General features: G+C 38.1%; 1 protein-coding gene across 3 annotated transcripts in view; it reads right to left on the reverse strand.

The window, feature by feature from the left end:
* Nucleotides 1–508: 508 nt before the first annotated feature.
* LOC109910539 (Krueppel-like factor 5) overlaps nucleotides 509–20,334 on the reverse strand; it is a 31,087-nt gene continuing 11,261 nt past the window's right edge. For all 3 annotated transcript variants that reach the window (XM_020509751.2, XM_020509752.2, XM_048598363.1), the window contains exons 2-4: nucleotides 18,702–19,566; nucleotides 13,172–13,231; nucleotides 509–2,859 (exon numbers count right to left, since the gene is read on the reverse strand). In XM_020509751.2, coding sequence (XP_020365340.1) covers nucleotides 2,681–2,859; nucleotides 13,172–13,231; nucleotides 18,702–19,566 — 1,104 coding nt within the window. In that variant the 3' untranslated portion in view covers nucleotides 509–2,680. The remainder of the gene's footprint in view (nucleotides 2,860–13,171; nucleotides 13,232–18,701; nucleotides 19,567–20,334) is intronic.

Below are 20,334 nucleotides of genomic sequence, written 5' to 3' on the forward strand. Positions count from 1 at the left end.
GGCATAGACCTAAAATTTAAGATTAGCACGGTGGTCAAACTCCTTTATGAGATGGAAATCATCATTATGACAACTTATCACTGCACTAGGGCCATTAAGTCAGGTTGGCGCAAAAACACTAAATATAGGCTTAGGTGGAAAATAAAGTAAGTATTAAATCGAGACATCGTGCTGCTTCTAAAGTCAAATATCTTAATGTTTATGCCTTGCCAGGATGCAAGGCAGAGTGTCATTCTGATTAATCAATCTAGTTAACTATACAGCTATCATGGTTACTTTTCAAATGTCTAGACTGAGTGTTTAGCTGTTTTTATAAAAAGAAAAATGAACATACAAGGACCAGCATGCGTCCTTAAGTCTGGCAGCTGCTCTGTACCTGAATATTGGAATTATAAAAAGACTTGCATTTCTATCACTGTTCAGTATTTCAAACTATTTTACTGCCAACTACTTATGGAAGCACATTACGTCAATTTAGGAAAGATGACAAAGAATAATGACAGTGAACTTTGTTTTAAAAATATTTTATTATTGAAGTTTTTTTTTTAAACCTTATACCCCCTCAAACACAAACATTTTCCTTCTATTCAATGCCGGTTGTAGAAAGTAATATACAACCACAAAACCTAAAAGGAAGTACAATGTAACGAAGAAGAAAAATCAAGCTGAGGCAAAAATGACGCAGCCACATTTGCCCCTTTGTTCAACGTATAAATTTTGCAGCATCTTATAAAATTATATACATCCTTTAATGCTATTTACATATTCTTGTTGCCTTTTCTTGCCAAGCCATTACAATGAAGAACACTATAATTTAAACAGATTTGTAAACGATCCAGTTAGAAAGCCATTTTATGATTAGAAATAAATAAAAGATCATTATCTTTTTAGCATTTTCTCGTCACAATAGTCAGATCCCAGTGGAGATTTCAAATGCCTTCTTTAAATCAGCTAGTCCAAGCCTGCACAGTTAATGATAATTGCCACACCTCAAATGCATAATATTCATAGTTGACTAGAAAAGCATTTTACCCATTTTGACAATATGTGAGGAGTTACAGCACTACAGCAATAATGGTTGGAAACAAAAACTACACTATCTCCTCTCCTGCTTTCCAGCCAGCCCCATGAAATGAACGACACCTTCAGAAGTGACAAGATTTGGAGCTCCTTACAACAGGAATTGAGGATTTCCCCCCCAACCCCTTTATTCAGAACTACCCAAGTATGCAAAACAAAACAATTGTTGCTTTGAAGATTTCAGCATACCGGATCCCTGATAAGGCTTAATAGATGAGGAGATGCATTAGAAATTAAAAAAAGTCACATCAACTGTATTTAAAAACAAGAAGAAATCAGAAAAGATCCTTTATATATAAAAAAAGTAATTCCACTACGAGTGCAGAATGAGATGTTCTACTCAGCAGCATGGGCCACTGCCTGTACAGTATATATATATATATATATATATTTATATAAATATATCTTTATTGCAGTAGTAGTTTCAAACTGGAATGGAGTGCTAAAATAACTATAAACTCAAGAGTCAGCCTTTTGAAGAATCAATCCAATTCCGCAAGGCATTGGGAATTTCCAGTGCATCTACAGGCTATTTTCAGCTATATTTACGTACCAGCTTTAGCCTCACCATGATGCTAAAATTGAAGTGTAAATATCAAGTCAGATAAGCAATTACATTCCCAAAAGACACATGGAACTGGAGTGAAGTAAATTGGGGTATGAAGCCCAAACTGCAGGGATTTCTTTTCCTTTAACTTTAAGAACAAGGTCTTTGGAAAACAGGACTAAACCCCATTTCCTAATGTGGGGCAGCCCACATGTCAGAACGTCATAGAGCTTGGAGGTTAATTTCAGGACAAGGATCCTACAACAGATTGGGCAAATCCCAGAGTAAATCAGCTTGCCAAAAATCTCAAAGGTCAATTTGGTTTCCATTCATTGTTTATAGAAAATCATCCAAAATGTATGCTGATTCTGCAGTTTTTTATTACTTATTATCTGGCTTAACCAGGCGTTTTTTTTTTTTAAAAAGTTATACAGTTAAATTCAACACCCCACATCCTGCTGATGAGATGAGGACTTCGATAAAGTGATTTGGTCACCTCACGTATTAAAAGGAGGTTGAATTCACTTTGGGTTCAGCAGAAAATATTACCTGTATTAGTTCACACTGTGCCCTTTGTGGGACTTTTTTTTCAATGTCTTTGGCTACATTTACTAAACACTGTCAAGACCATTCAGTGCTTTGGTCAAAACATTAGAAAAAAAGGTTTAATGCTGCAAACTTGGCAGATGTAAATACCAGCACTAACCCACTACACTGTAGTGCAAGTGTGTCTATGAAATGGACGTGAGCTTTGTTTATACACAAAGTAAACCTAAAATGATCAAAGAAAAATGTAATTCCCATTAGATATTTCTTAAAGCTTTCCAATTAAACATAGCTCATAATTCCCAGTGAATATGTACAAAATATACAGGGTTCCAGTTTTAAACCCTTAAATCAAGCCTGTGTTTTTCAAAACGTCCTTGCTCTATACAGAAATATGGAAGACCTGGCAGCGAGATTACCATATACACAATGGTCGTCTAGTATTTTGTTTGGGAAACAATGTCTTGTTTGCATAATGAACATCAGCCTCAGGGACGATTCGTTCTTCTAGTTCTGGTGCCTTTTCATGTGCAGGGCTAAATGGTCAGAGCGTGAAAAGCTGCGACTGCACACTGTGCACTGGAAGGGTTTCGCCCCAGTGTGTTTGCGGAAATGGCGAGTCAGTTCATCAGAACGTGCAAACCTCCAATCGCAGCCTTCCCAGGTGCACTTATAGGGCTTCTCCCCTAGAATGAAAGGATTCAAACATTAATTATGTGATAGCAATATTACCATTCTGCATAGACAGCTTTAAAAAAAAAGGCAGTTTTCTGCACATCATTAAAAGCATACAGGCTTCATTAAAAGCTTGATTACATCCTTTAAAAAGCGCTATTTTTCAAAGGAAAATTCATGTTGAACAACTGAAGTTGAGGCACTACAGAATGATACAAACCAAATTCATCCTCTGATATTCAAACTGAAGAAAATGCTTGATCACAAGTGACAGGTGGAAACTATAAGGTCACTTAAAAGGGAAGAAACCATCCAAAATATTGCACATGCTGAAAATTTGAAATAAATCCACAAAACTGTAAATATTCAACAAGTCAGGCAACCTCTGTGCAGAAAAAAATAGGGCTAGTGTTTTTTGGTCCATGTTTCAGCAGAACTGCAGAGAGAAATGGTTAGACAGTGGAAAAAGTAGGACATGAAAAGAATATGAAGGCCAGATAATGAACTTAGTTTCAAAGAGACAACTCCTGTTGAAAAATTAGCATTGGGTGGGGATTAGTGGGCTAACTGGTATCCTCCTCTGCTTTAAATGTTGTAATTCCAAGGTTCACACATTTATAGTAGTGGTTTTAATGTTGGAGATTTCACTAAATGGTATTCAGAGAACAGCTAGTGCCTTTACCTGGAGTTAAAACAGTCTGATCATCTTACATCTTTAAATTCCATGAAAACTATGACACTCTAAACAATCTAATGGCATGCCAAATAAGGAGTGGTTTTGGCCAATTTCTTGGATCCCATTCCACAAGGAACTCCCCTGGAAATCATGAACATTACTCTCACTAATAGTTGGACAAGAACCAAGGAATAACCAACTGTTGAATAGCATCTCAATTTACAGAAAAAAATTGATCTATGGAGGATGAAACATAATACTTCAAAAAAAATTGGTGCATCTTAATTTATTGCAGTTATTACCCAAGCATTGGAAATGTTCCCAAATGTGGTTGGACTCAAATTTCCTCTAGAAGATTAATGCAAATAAAAGATAAATTTACTCCTACTTAAATTATACACAAAATTACAATTTATTTTCTAAATATGCTCAATTATTTTGTTTACTTTCATTTTCAGGTCTCACTATGTCACTCATACTCAAATTCATTAAAATGAGGGCAAGTGGCCACTTTCCTTCTACAAATACCATCCTAGCTTCAAGAAAAGAATACATTTGGACTTACCTTCTCACATTTCTCTTTTAGGTCAAAGCAGTGACCTTTACGGAGTATCTATTACTATACGGTAACTCATGAGGTGAGACAGGTTCCTTGTTATAAGAACATAAGAAATAGGAGGAGTAGGCCATCTGGCCCATCAACCCTGCTCCACCATTCAAGATGATAATGGCTGATCTTTTCGTGGACTCCGCTCCACTTACCCACTCACTCACCACAACCCTTAATTCCTTTACTGTTCAAAAAAAGTGTGTCTTAAAAAACATTCAACAAGGTAGCCTCAAGTGCTTCACTAGGCAGGGAATTCCACAGATTCACAGCCCTTTGGGTGAAGAAGTTCCTCCTCAACTCAGTTCTAAATCTATTCCCCCTCATTTTGAGGCTATGCCCCTTAGTTCTAGTTTCACTTGCCAATGGAAACAATCTCCCAGCTTCTATCCTATCTTTTCCCTTCATAATTTTGTGTTTCTATAAGATTCCCCCTAATTCTTCTAAATGTTTCTGTTATTTAAGTACAAAAATGCCACACCATCCAAAATACTTCTGAACTTTCTTTCAAAAATAAGAGACTCTACAAAAAGAAATAGCTGTGATCCTCACGCTTCACATGCTCTCTCTAGCTGATGGGGCAAAGTGCAAAAAGGTAAATCAAGAGATGCTCTGAGCCTGTGACAGTGAGCAAAGAGGCCAGAAATGCAGCCTGAGCACAATGTTTTTACAGCAGCATTAAAAATGATAATTGCTATTGCAGCCTATGGTGCAGCACTGAAGTGCAGAAGCATTGTAGAAGTGGATCAGAAATGTGGTCAGACGGCTCTTAGAGGCTGGCACATTAGATGCCAATATCGCTGGACATGAAGCATGCCCTGAATTGAAGATGCCAGGTGTCCAACACAGAGGCCATGTGAAGCAAGCTGCAAGCAAACCACCAAGTCTAGTTTTTCCAGTTTAGTTTTCCCAATATCTCGTTTCTGGGCTAGTAAGATCACAACCAGAATATTTATTGGTAAGATCATGACCACAGTATTGATGAGTTGACTTGGGCCATCAAACAAGGTCCTTAACAAGCATTAATTACTTTAAATTGTTAACTTGCCACTGTCCAGCGAGAATCTCCTGATGTTGTTTGTGAAAAGCATAAAAGATAGGGCGAGATGATCTCAACATCAAGATGGGCCTCATGGGATTTCTTGTCCAATTCAACTACACATCTCCCCATAGTTCACATTACTCAGACCTCTATAGAAGTGCCCAGGAGTCACATTAAAAGGTATTTTCTAATCAACCTGTTCAGAGATATACACAAGGGTAGCAAAGTGGTTCAGTGGTTACACTGATGCCTCAATGCCAGGGAACAGGGTTCGATTCCAGCCTCGGGTGACTGTCTGTGTGGAATTTGCACACTCTCCCAGTGTCTGCGTGGGTTTCCTCCGGGTGCTCTGGTTCCCTCCCACAGTCCAAAGATGTGCAGGTCAGGTGGATTAGCCATGAGAAAATGCAGGGTTACAAGCATAGGATAGGGGTGTGGGTGGGAGGGATGCTCTTTGGAGGGGTGATGTGGATTCTATGAGCTCAAATGGCCTGCTTCCACACTGGAAGGATTCTATGAACTATTCTACCTCTAGAGCAAGTGAAACTTGAACTCCTGGCCCATGGGTAGGGGCATTATTCCTGCACCACAAGAGCTCTGCAGTCACATTAAAAATTGTCACCAGATTGATTTTGGGGCTGCAGCTTCATTCCACTAATGAGACAACATTCCGAAAAGATGGAATGAGAATTGCCTCCATTTCAAAGGTGACCAAGCAATCCTTGTGAAATTATTTAGGGTACTCATGTCACTGTCATCTCCCAACCATATAGTTTGATTTACATAACTGTAAACAACAACAATTAATATTATAATGTTTGGTGAATCTTCCTGATCCTAACAGCATTGTAAACAATATTATTCCTCTGCTTTTTTAAGCAGATCTAAAGTTTCAATTGAAGGAGACAACTGAGTCAGTCCTGGTTCAGGCAAGATCCTACAGTCTCATTAGAATATCCACTCATTTCATAAAATCTTATTGGGCCTATTGCTTCCAATAATTTTCATGGAAATCTTTACTATCAGATGATCCAACTTTTGTGCAAAGAAAAGATGAGAAATTTTGCAATTATCAATTGACTCAAAATCAGTAGGATGCCAAAAGAGTTGTGGCTCACCCATTTTACACAATCACACAATGTCAAAATGGTTCCTGAGTATTATGCAGACATTTCATATGCACATACTCTACATGTACAGTAATCACAAGTAACTTCTAAATGAGATGACGCCAATGGAAGATGGCATCTGTGACGGAGGATTATTAATAGAACAGTCATATGAATTACTGTTTTATGTTAGCCATAAGTTACCAGTTTAATGGGGTGTTTCAACTCAGATACTTGGACAGTATCATAACCTACTCTAACAAATCCCTTTGTGAAACACCACAATCCAAATGTACTTTAGATACAAATAGTATGATGATTGTGTTCTGAAACCTGGGTGATGCTACGACTATGACTATGACTATAATGGCTGAAAGTAGTATCGGGAATACAAAATTCGTGAATCAAATGACCACAGAAATGCACAATACATAAACTTGCCCCTACATGAGACTTCAGCAGAGAACAGATGTTCTTACCACAAGAAAGAATGGAAGATAAATCCATACATGTAAATGAGCATACTACAGAAGTTTATCAGACATTTCTAGATAAAGTGTTTCAATTCAATTCTGTTTTAAAATTCCATTAAGGAAAATCTGCAATTAGAAAGAATCCCACCAAATATCTTACGGCCATTTAAATAAAAGATCGTTTGGATTGAGGAAAATGGTTTGAAATTCAATGCTAATCTATTTTCAACAAAACTTGAGATTCATTTCCAAAAACATTTCTGCATCCTGTGATATCAGTTTTAAATGATGAAATGGTTTCAGTGGCATTTACAGTCACATCAGATGAGACTCTGCAAAAATTCAGAGGTCCCTTTACTGTTTGCATAATTTTGGTGAACATCAATGGATTTCATATGGAGGGAATTTTGGCTTTGCTAAAAAAAAAACAACTCAGCATGCAATTCATGTGATGACTTGTAAGCTAAGCTAGGAAACACTCCAGTGGAAATCCTGACACTGCAACTAACAACAAACTGAGTCACAAATCTAAACCTGATGGAATCAGATTAGGGCAGTATGTTAAGAACTAAAAAGTGTTCAACTGAATTGCTTATGCTTCACTTCATGTGCAACCACAAATGGCATTTCATGAAAAAGGAATTAATAGGTATAGGAATCTGATATGGCTGGATCAGACTGCACTCTCTACAGGTGCTTGGGGTCTTGTAGAATATAGAAAAATGTTTTTTTTTGTCTTTGTTAACAATGAACACAAAAATAATAGGATTTGGATTTGTTACCTTCAATATCTCTCAAAGCCCACCACCCTGCTATCAAAATGGCAACTTTTGCAGAGTGTGAGTTACTACATACCAGCAGTGCAACTGATATAAAAACTAGATATTTAAAAATGTTGTGCTTCACTGCTGGCAGCTTCTTACACTGAAAAAAATATAAGAATATAACCACAAGTATATTTGAAAACAAATGTAGTAAAAATACTACTATATAACAAATCATATCTGAAGTAAAAAAATCTATATCCCAAGGTGTAATCAAATAGTACAGTTTTGCCATAATGGGGCAATTATCAAGTGAGACCTGCATAATGTGTGCCATAGATATGGAAAGTTACTCTGCACTCATACTGCATAATATTTCTTCCAGTGTCAGATTTAGGACCAGATATTACATAACTGCCCACCACATTTAGTGGGGGGTAATTTAGGTTGGGTGGCTAACCCACCACCTTCTCACTCAGCCATGAATGTATCCCTATGAGGGGGCAAGCATACACCAAAATGAACATCTTGATCACTATATTTAAGTAACTAAATAAGTGCCAGCTTGTTAAAAGTATCATTGATCCAAGTAGTATGTTGGCCATGCCATTGATGGCTGACTTGGGCAGGCAAGAAAGTGTAATTCCACTTTTGTTTTTAGGAAAATGGATGCTTAGAACAGAAGTAAGGGAGGGGGAGGGAGAGGGAGAGGGGGAAGGGTACAATCATCAGGAGAATGCCCTTTGCCCGCTGGGGTACCTCTGTGCCCCTTGGGAAGACACCACTCCTTTCCTTCCTATTCACATGTACTTTCAAACTCAAACCCTTTCACTGCCGTCCCCCTTTCATTTATATTGAGTTTTGCATGACCTCAGTCCTGCCCAGCACTTTTCAGCCATAAGATATTTGTGAAATGTGTTGGTATGGACAAATGCTACAACTAAATTTATATAAAGTCTCAGACAGCAATTATTCAACTAACAATCAGCTTTGCTGACATTAGTGAAGGATCACTAATGGGCAGGGTCACCAAGAGTTCCTCTAACACTTCCATGTAATCCATTTGAGGGGGCAGATGAGATCTTCAGTTTAACGCTGCATCAGAAAGTTAGCACTTCTGACATTAAATAAAAAAACAGAGATTTAGAGAAGCATACAGTCTTCAAATGGTACATCAAAATTTTAAAAAATTCAAGTTGTCACACACTATTTCCCTGTTTGGCAAGTTTTGAAAACCTCCATAAACCAAATCATTTATAAGTGCCCAAGTGTATTTTCTGATCGATAAGTTAAGACTCACGAGATAGGATTCATTCCCTTAAATGCACATCCACCACACAAAAAAATCTGCACTCTTTAATTTCATTTGAAAACAGTTAACCTTATTCTCTGAATTTCAATCACTAACCCTATCCCCAGAACTGTGTCACATCTATAATTCAGGATAATTCACACCATGAAAAAACACTTCCCATAATGCACCACAAGCAATTCCTGTGCAACATGCACTGCTGACCACAACATTTAAGACTGAGATAGATAGATTCTTGATTATCAAGGGTTATGGAGAGAAAGCGGGAGAATGGGGTTGAGGAACTTATCAGCCATGATTGAATAGCAGAGCAGACTCGATGGGATGAATGGCCTAATTTCTGCTCCTATGTCATATGGTCTTATTCTGTAGAAGAGGGCAAAAACTCCTTTACGCAGGGAAAAAACTACTTAACAACCCCAAAGCTAGAAAAACATCCTAAGACTACTAGAGACAAAAGTTGCAGTGTGCAGACTTTAGACTGCTAGCGAGTGCCTCAATGCCATTTCCATGATACATTGACTAACAGATCATCTTAGTAAACTCCAAACTTTGATATTGATAATGATCTTCCAATGCTTACTTGCATTAGAAACAATGATTACCAAGATACATGTGCAATGATCAAACAACTGCACATATCCTGAAAATAATTGCAAATTTAAATGTTTTTGGTTAGAGACTTTTGTTTGTCTTAAAGATCCAGTCTCTCCTCTTTTACTTGCAAAACTGAATTCAGCATTAAATTTTACCTGAAGGGTGTACCCTTCACCTTGTTTTTCTGGTTGCTACGGATCAAGCAAATGCCGTCAACATGCCAGCAGGACCACACATGTCTTTGAAACCTCTGCAACAACATTTTCTCATACGCTTTGCAACTTTATTGTTGAGGTAAACATAGACAGCAAATAAAACTGATACAAACAGAGAAGTCGTCCGTTCAATTTGCAATAATTAAATACAATACTCTAAATTGCAATAAACAAAAAGGCATTTCCTCTTCCCAGTAATCTGTGTTTTTCCTGGATTTGCCCAGAAGACCAGATCACTTTCAGTATTTAAATGAAAACAGAAACTGCAAGTCACAAGTCACCACGTGGATCTAGAAAAGAACTGAAGTGAAGATTTAAAAAGGCATGACAAGTCAGTTACTGTACTTGTTTTGAATTTTGGTCAAGGCACACAAAAATAGTGCCTCTCAGCAGAAGTGAGCAGAAATAAAAGGCTTGCTGCACAACACTAGCATTGATTTCTACATGGTAAAAGCTGTCTAATGCTGAATAGTGACTGGAGAACGTAACAATTTTATTTTGTTCCACTCCCTCAGGCACCACGAATCCACACGGACGCTTAAAAAAAACGTTTATCATACTTGCCCTCGCCACAGACAATTTTCTTCTTTACTTCAACAAGCAATGCCTGGTTTTGTACGGGTAATTCTACACGCACTTGTCTTTAATGCTGAATTAGCAAACCAGCTTACACAATAATATAAATTACAATATACACCTGAAATTTGTTTTCAGGAGGCAAAATTCTCTCCACCTCAATTCACTACTTCAATGCACTACTGCAAGCTTTAAAAAAATGCATATCACATTATTTATCCCCTTCTGTTCATCATGGTTATTGTCAAAACTTGAATTTCGAAATTATGACATTAACAACAAAATCGGAATCAAATTCTTAATGCGATTAAATCCCAGACAGCAATACAAATTGAAGGTTTACGAGAAATACTGCAGAATACAGAAGAATGAAACCTGAAGTTTAAATGTTGTCATTTTATTATACAAACAAACGAAAAAGTTAGTGTTGTTTGCGGTTTGGAATTAAGCAGCTGTCATTTCACTATGATATGAAAGATTTGCTTTGCAACCCTACATGTAGTCTGTGTGGTTGTTTTGAAGTGTCAAGATTTCAAGAGGGTTAAAGTTGACAGCAAGTTAATTTCACTCCATTTGAAATAACATAGCTTATATAAAAATGTTCAATGTGTATGACATTATTATTTTAGAACTGCTCTCTCAAATGGTTTGCTGCCCCACTGGCTTTTCATTTTTACTATCCTATTTCCTTTCGTTGCTCCTTATTTCCCTCTGCAGTATACAGACAAGAGCAGTATCCCATTTCATTGTAAAAATCATGCTGTCAGGGCACGATTGTCATTGCATTTTAGATGAAGCAGAGATGGTGGTCAATAGCAAGCTTACCTTTAAAAGCAATTACAAACTGATTATGGAGTAGAATTTACTCTAAATTAATTCAGATGTTATTTATACTCACTTAGCTTGTACATTAAAACATCAGCTTATACAGTGAAGTCAGGAACATGGGCCACAGTCAGAAACTTTGCAATGCTTGATCACAGTGGTTGAAAATAAATGTTTTACTTGCATTATTTTGTCAGTTTCACTGTTGATTCATGGCATTCATATTGTTTCAGCTGCAAATTTTGCTGTTTTGATAAAAAGCTGCGGTTTATACAAACCCTCATGGCGTCAGTTAAACTTGGTAACGAGGTTAGTAAAAAATCTCAGTCACTCATTTGTATTTGCAGTTAAGAGCTTATGCAGAAATATGAAAAAAATGGCAGATCTGAACACAGAATTTGCTTTTTACTTGGATCAAGTTGGACAACCATGTCGGTGTCACATTGAAACAATTATCCACAGGCACATTTATATTTGAGTTAACTATTTACATTTAGTAACTGTTTGTTGAAAATGGTGACAATTATTTGTGTGTGAGTATGACAAGTATAATATAGGAGGTGCTTCATTGTTACTTTAATATGGTTGGGACAAATTAGGTTTACCACTGTCCATGGAAAAGACAATTAGGCAGATTGCAAAACTTGCTGCTGATTCACGATCACCCATTTCACATTATGCCCAAAGCTACGCAGTATAGTATATGGCAGGAGGCGGGGGGGGGGGGGGGGGGTGAGGAAAGCGGAAAAAAAAAAAAAAAAAAAAAATCAACCTTGAACCAATGTGCCAGCCCCAAAAATCAGCCTCTACAGCCACAAACAGACAATGTTCAATCCAGAGGTGGCATATACTTTGGGCACACAGCCTGTTGTCTCTATTGCCAATGTGAGCTAAATCTCAAGGGTTGGGTGGGATCAATCTCACTCAATTATCAACTTATTTCCTGCCCAAGTGTGACCAACTGCAAACTTACTGATTGAAGATAAATAAAAAAGGCACTTTAAGCCAGCAACATCCTTTCTAAAAACTACCAAGCTGACTGATGATGGGATTGAGAACATTTTTACTGGAAACCTGAGCAAGGGGGCAGCAAGGGCTTGCCTGCCAAGCAAAATTGAGAACCAGCCAGGTGAAGAAAATGCTTATCATCATAGTTACATTTTAAATTTACAGCTTTTCGTATGTAACAGGACACCAAGTCCTTGCCAACCATAAACTTGCCACCTGTATCAGGAGAACATTCCCCTGGATTCCAAACAAAGCCCTCTGCGTACCAGCTTAACAGCTAGGCACCTACTTCACACCAACTTCCCTGAAGTCAGAAGGCATTAAAAACTGAACAGACTAAGGCTCGTTCATCTGGAAATGAGACAGACTTTAAAACTAAGGCTTTGTGAGGGTAGATATAGAGAAATCAAGTAGTGAGCCATTCTATATCAGAAAGTTTCACTTTACTCAAACTTTGACCAGACGAAAAGAATTAAAGAAACAAATTTACATGTGACACAACTGTATTGACAGTGAGGCCCTTACTGTCAATAAAGACTAAGCACCCTAAAACACATGCCTCGTGAACGTTATAGGGTTTGGTGCGATTTTCAGCTTTTTCTCAGCTAAGTCAATATTGAAAATGAAGCATGAAGATTTTAATTTCTGCTGAAATGTTACAAACAAACAAACAAACAAACAAACAAGTCACAAGAATACAGTTGCTTTTTAATGCAAGTGTTGTGGTTAAATTGGAGTTCAGCTTTTCTCTCAAGTCTACCTCTTCGCCCACTTTCATTTGTTTTGCTCTTACTCCACTACAATGTGCAATTCTGGGCAACCTGCATGCTATAGGCTCAAGCATCCAAAACTTTAACCTTTGATCCCCTTGTGGTTGCACACCATTGGACAAACTGAACTGCTGCAATGTGAACCGATTTTTTTAAAAATGTAGGCACTGACCTATGTAGACCACACCCATCAGCATTTCTGGCATCAGTGTTCATTTCCTAGTGTGCCCTCAAATAATGTGCCAAACAACATCAAAACAATGCAAGTTCCGATGTCAGCTATCTCTATTTTAAACCCAAATACCCTTATAACATATTATAAACAATGTATTTTTTAAAAAACTCTTACCGGTGTGAGTTCTCAAGTGTGCTTTTAAGTGGGAACTTTTGGTGTACACTTTAGAACAGCCTAGGAAACAGAATAACAGAAGGTTAAATGCATGATTCAACTACAGAATATTATTACATGCTTTTTAACTACTAGACCACCTTGAACGTATAGCATCTATCAAATTTGTATATCTATTGACTGCCCATTAACACTGCTCATAAGACACCAGGCTGTATAGTTTTCAGCACATTGATGCTGAGCTATTCTATGTATATTCAAGTGCATTCATTTACTTTCCATGCATACTAAATATCAGTACATAGCGAGGTACATGAACATTCAAAGCGTTTTGAATTGCCAGCAAAAATTTTACCACAAATTCCAACTGGGAAATATGGGAGAAACCTCTCTTGTAGTGATTTGTTAATTTTCATTCTCAGTGCTTACAGTGAAGAAGAACAGGCCAGTATTTAAATACTGCTTTTCAAGACTTCTGATGTGATCGCTGTTTAATGCAAGCAAACGAAGCTGACATTTATATTGCATCTTCCGCAAACTTGAGACGTCCCAAAAGCAGTTTACAGAGTTACATGCTGGTAGGAGCACCAAGCAGAAATCCACTGTTTTTCATCCAGTAGATTAAATCTCTTACATCCTCCCGAGACAGGAGGGATGGAGCAGCGTAACATCTCATTTCAAAAGGTGCCACCTCTGACAATGTAGCTTTCTTTCTGTACTGCACTGAAGTGTCACATGGATTATGTGCTCACGCATCTCAAGTAAGGATTTTTCCTCAACATTCTACCTCAGGACAAGAATGCCACTGAGATTTAAGTCTAGGCAAACAATCACCGATATAAAAACACTAAATCATTCTGGTTTCTGAGCAGATCTCCAGGCTATAAAGGTTTAGAATTCAATTACAATTCTACCCAAAGCAAAATTCAAAATCAATGCCATCCAATGTCCTGTTATGGGATAGTTCATACTTTTGCCATTGAGTTTAATGGAATAACTTTATCCATGGAGCAGAGATGACAAATTGACCTCAATTTCCTCTTTAAAATATATGTTACCTTGCTGATAACATCCTTTAGGAACATTTGAATTAGCAACACAACAAAAAGCAACAAAGCAGACAATTTTCATTTCTCCCCTCTCACTTTCTGTTCTACCAGTTTTTGCAGAAAGATGGGAAGTAACAAAGTAGAATGAAGCTGATTAGGACTGCAGTGAAGAGGAGACAAAGATGTGTGCATAATTTACAGTCTGGCAGCCAACACACGCAAGTAAATTGCTACCAAACACTACTGCTCCATTCTACACAGTAATCTTGTACTTTAATTTGTGGATATTCCCAGTGATCTGCTGCTCCTTGAATCAAGGAACATGCAAAGCCTTTTTATTCCTCCCTCGCAGCCTACTTGCAGCAGCATTTTAGAGAAAGGATTAGAGAGCGAGAAAGATATAATGAGAAAGGTAAAGAAAAAAAAAGCAACAAGCAAACAGATTTCCTGCTGTCTGTCTCCCTCCCTTTTTAAATAGAGGAGTCGCATTAGTGGTTTTTCAGTTTTTTCTGGAATTCTCTTGCAATCCAATGAGTTTTTCAATATTTCTGCCAATGCCTCCTCATCTCTTTGAAACTCTTGGATACTGGCTATCTGGTTCTGGTGAATTTTCTGCCTTCAGTCCCATTAGTTTGTCAAATACTTTGTTCCTCCAGATAGTGACAAGGCAATAGCATCTTGCTTACTAATATCTTTGGGTGCATCAGATAACCCTTAATCTCTGTTTGCTCCTGCACAGTGTTGAAAAAAATCAGCTTGCTGATAAACAGGCAAACCCCTGTTTTGCAGACTGTCCTCTGAGGACTGCAGAATATTTCTAATTGCTTAAGATTGACAATAGAATAAGTGCTACCATTACAAATTCTAAAAAAATGTGACCACAGACTTGGGAAACCATGATGAAACCTGCAAGTGTAAAACTTTCAGCACATAACAATGAAACAACAGTGATGGAGTTCTGTAGAATTAATAAATCTGCCTGGATATTGCAATCGTTTTACAGCATTGAAATTGGACCAGCAATTTATGTAACTAGCATGCTGTGACACAACATTAGTCAAATCCATACAATCAGATAGACATCAGCAATGCAACAGAAACTGCAGCAGACTATTAAAGAAAATCTTGCAGAACGGAACATTTTACTTTCGTTTAAATTTTGTGAAGCTAAGATCTCAGCTCTGTTGTGGAAAGAAAAATGAAAGCTTCAGAAATCTGAATCCCAACCAGATTTGAAGGCCCATCTCTATTCATTAGCAATTTGACAATTCTGTAGATAGGTTTAAAGGCCCCCTAACCCCTCCACCCAGCACCATCCGCCTAATCTCTATGTCCTCAGGCCTCGCCCCTTCATTTCTTTTCACCTATTCATCCAATCCTCATACCCTTTCACCTCGGCAGTACAGAATTCTTGAGCCCTATCGTAACGTTGGAAAGTTGCCGAAATGCTCATAAAACTATCAAACTAAAAAAACTGATTCAAAAATGAAACGTAAGTGCTCATAGGTCTGACAAGATAAATAATAATACAACTCCATGAACAGCTGTGTTAACAAACTTTGCTGAGCTGAATCTACTGAGGTTCAGAACTCAATTGAGAAATGAATGCAGAATGGTATTACATTTTGCCACCACTTCCTGTAAGCTCCCCTCCAATGCCATTCATACTTCACTGGCATTAGTTCAAATCCTAGAGGCTCCCTTCCTAGCAGCACTCTGTGTGTACCTGTACCAGAGAGGCTGCAGCAGTTCAAGGAGGTGGATCATTACCATCATCTCAAAAGGTATTGGGGTGTGCAACAAATGTCGGCCTTGATAATGATACCCTTAACCTATAAAAACTGAAGAAATATGTGAGCCAGCATTGAATTGACACACGAAACCAGATGGATAACTGCCTAAGGCAAACTTAAAATCAATACAGCTCAATGCAAAACAGGATTTTATTCACTGGAATGTATTTTCATGATTTTAAATGCTTTTTCCGATTTCATAATGATGGCCAATTTACTGGTCCCTTATGTTTTAAGTGCAAAACTCCAATAATTACTGAATTTAACATTCATCAGTGCACTGGGTTTCCAGAACAGAAAACATCATTGTTCCAGACATGTACACTACACATGAAGAACATTGCACAAGGTAGCAAACAAGGAGGAACTCAAATAACTACTGTCATCACAGAGTCTCTCTGCAAAGCTCCACATTACCTAAAGAAGAAACATATTGGACTTGAAATGTTAACTGTACTTCTCTCTCCCCAGATGCTGCCAGATCTGCTGAGTTTATCTGGAACTTTCTGGTTTCATTCCATATTAGCAACAGAATTAGCTTGGGTATTTCAAGATCCAGAACTTCTAATGATTTTACCACCAAGTCCAAGTCAACCTTATCTGATGGAGCTTTCTTTGTCAAGAAGGACTCCGTCCAAATACATCCTGCCTCTACTCACTGTTCCTGGTCAATACAATGCCCAAAAATCTGCCATAAATTTTGGGGTCAGGAGCTAAAACTGGTTAGAGGGGCAACCTTCTGTAGCAGGTAATAAGGACTGGCACAAAAACAAAAACATTCTTCTCAGCTCATACTATACTACTAGCCAAAGTTTGCTTTGACACAGAAGGCATGGAGCCCAAATCATTGAATGTATTCAAGATAGAGATGAATTCTTGATTAGTAAAAGGGTGCAGGATAAAGGGAGGAAAATGGGGTTGAGAAATATATCAGCCATGATCGTATGGCACAGTAGCCACGATGGGCTGAATGGCCTAATTCTGCTCCAATATCTTTTGGTTTTATAGCATAATTGAAGCGTTCCTACCTCTGGCTTCAACTGCCATTTACTCTGGAGGTATATCTGAACAAATTGCCAGTAGTCACTAAAAATGTTTCTAATCAAAGTACTAGTGTCTGGATCAGGAGGCCCGGGTTCAAGATCCATTTGCTCCAGAGGTTTGTCATGACATGTTTGAACAGGTTGATAAAAAAAAAATCTATACCACACTCCTTACAATACGTCTCTCAATTCAAAATCAAACAAATGAAAAAGCATGATAAAATAAAAAAGGACTTTCACTAAGATGAAGAGACGTCACAATAGAGATGTTGGAAATTAAGAATGGGTTTGCTCGGGTGGACGTGGTGCTTCCACTCAGGGAAAAGGAAGGATAAAACTAAAGGTCATAAATAGACGTGAGTCACCAATAAATCTCACAGACAATTCAAGGGAAACTTCTATACCCAAAGATTAGTAAGAATTAGCAAGTGTAGTCACTATCCAGGGCTGGCACTAATGACAGGTGGCCTTGTCCCTTCCTTCAGTCCTTCTAGATGGAAATCTTGGAAGTTTGGCAAGGATGGTTACTATTGTGTGCAATCTCTAGATACATTCTCACAGCTGCTCAGCCACTTGACTAAAGAGTTACGATTTTAGTCAATCTCCTGTCTCCCAGCAGACAGGAGTACGTCACAGATGTAGAACAATCCAAAATCCCTTTACAAGATTATATTATAATAAAACCATCTATGAGATAGTTGCCAATCAATGCAAGTGATATAAAGGGGCATCAAGAGTCCAAACACACAACTTTTTTTTAAAAACTGTCTTAATGCTTCAGTGAAGAACCGAAAGCAATCGTCAGTGTGCAAGATGTAGACTGAATCCATTTCCCAACTGCTATTTACCTGCCAAGACAAAATCACTACCCAATAAATCCACTACACAATCCGAACGCCATATAAGGAAGGATTTTAGCCCACCCTGCAAGCAATGCCACAAAGTATACAGCCACATTGTACTGCTTGCGTGGTTCAGTGGGAGTCTCCAAACTGAAATCAACTCAATACACATATTCGCATCTTAGCAATAACACCTGAGCCACAAAATTGTTAGCAACACAATTCAACTGTTCTTTGATGATGTTCTCCCATTCCTATTTGTTAATTGCCAAGAAAATCCTTTTCAAATAGATTTATTGGTTAACATGAATGACTATTAAAAGGAAATCCACCAATTTTTAAATGAACAAATTCCCAAAACAGTTGTACTTTAATTATTATTTAGAAAAGCATTGCATGGATTCTCTTCCCAGTTTTATTTAGTTCATCTTAATTTAAACTCCTTTCTGAAATAAAAGTCCAAAGAGAACACGTTTAATATTTGTGGATGACAGCAAAACCAGAGGCAGTGATTTCAAGCTAGTTTTTAATAGGGAATTCTTTACCCAGAGAGAGTGGTTAAGAATGAAGAGCTCACTGCCGCAAGGAATAATTAGGATGAATTAGTTGGGGAAATTTAAAGCGAAGCACAATAAATACATGAGGAATGGACAAAAATGCTGATAGATGAAATAAGGTGGGAGGAAGAATTTGTGGAGCATAAACACTGGCAAAGATTAGTTGTGCTGAAGACCTGTTTCTGTGATGTATACTTTATGTAATACAGTGTAATTTGTACGCAGTACAATCTTAAAAGGAATTACCTGGAAAGTCACAGTGATGAATTCTTCTCTTCTCTAGCTCTGGATTGTTTCTTCGGTTGAATTTGGGCAGAGGGACATTGTGTTGCGCTACTTGTAGTGTTGCTGGAAGGGCATGGGCTGCTGTGGGCGAGCCCAGCTTGCAGGCAATAGAGGCAGCATACGATGGTGGTGGTGTCATGTTTTGCAGTAGCTCTGGCTGCCTGTCGGGGCTTCCGGGTTCAGAATTCGGTGGAGAAGGCGGAAGGTAGGTGGGCTGTTGTGGGAAGAACTGCGTTGGCACAAACGTGCCCGTTGAGATAGAATGGAAGTGTTTCACTGCCGTCTGTGGGTGTACAGTGGCTAGCGTGTTCATGCCCGTCATTCCTGTCGACACGGACGGATTGGTAAGGTTTCCCATACATGCCACGTTACCTTGTGCATGAGAAGTGTTACCGGGAATGCTGACCAAGTCCGGAGAACTTAGTAGCTGGTACAACTGACCTTGCTGCGGGGATGCAGGCAAATGCATTTCAGGAGAAGGCAGCTCCTGTTTGATGAACGCGGTGTTGACATCTGTTGCCTGTGAGGTGTTAAACACGCTGGTGAATTCTGGTAAAGCCTGGGTTGTCAGTGTCCTGCTTGCCTGTGTAAAAGCACGAACTGCTTCTGATTGGGGCTGAACCATGGATGGTCTTTGCGGCTTACAGAGGCCCGTTCGCAGGTAAGTGATGTCAGGAAGAATCACGTTGATGTTGACACTGTACGGGGAAGCCTTTTCATCTTGGAAAAATTCATCTACCACAGAGGCACTGTCCCTCCTATACTTCTTCACCTCTGGGGCTGGCAGTGACTGGGGAGATAAATACTTCTCCATCTCACACCTCGTCTGCATGAAGTAAACAAATAAGATAAAAAGTAAAAAGTAAATAAAAAGATAACTACTTTTTAAAAAAAAGAACAAAGCACATTTAAGTTGGTATCACTGATGAACTACCAAAATCAAAATGAAGCACAGAGGAGACACAAAATGCACAGCATTTTAAGTCTAATTTTTAAAAAAATTACCAAAACATTTCCAAATTGGAGCGTTGAAGCAGCTACTGCTTTGAGATACAGTCATTCAACATCTTAATATTTTAGCAAATCAGAACTATGCAAGAGCAGTCAAAATCTCAGATGCTGAGGAGTGTTTCAAAAAGCAACCATCTAACTTGGACATCATCCCCGTGAAGATCCAGTCTAGTCAACATTCAAAAGTTTGGTGTGCATGAATGTTGTAACAGTATACACTTACTATTTACAAATTTATTAGACTACACAGAGGTGAAAATGAACACATCATTAGTTGTGAGATGTGTGCAGTACTCCAGCTAATCCTGTTTGAAATGAAACTGATGTTAATCTCTATAACTCAAGTTAAAGATTATTTTTTTTAAAACTTGTCTCAAAATAAATTCCGAAAGCTTTTTTGTTTGCCTACAGGTTTTAGAACCTGTGTATTCATGTCAAGATCCAGGCCTTATAGTGCCCCAGGAGTTCAAAGAGATAGAGCAAAAAAAAAGGGCATGTGTTACACCGCTGTTGGGAAAATTAATGCAATGTAATATCTAAAGATAAGTAAAGTAGGTGACTGTGGAGTCAAATTTCAGATACT

Source organism: Rhincodon typus, chromosome 6, assembly GCF_021869965.1.
Source record: "Rhincodon typus isolate 14 chromosome 6, sRhiTyp1.1, whole genome shotgun sequence".
Classification (NCBI taxonomy): domain Eukaryota; kingdom Metazoa; phylum Chordata; class Chondrichthyes; order Orectolobiformes; family Rhincodontidae; genus Rhincodon; species Rhincodon typus.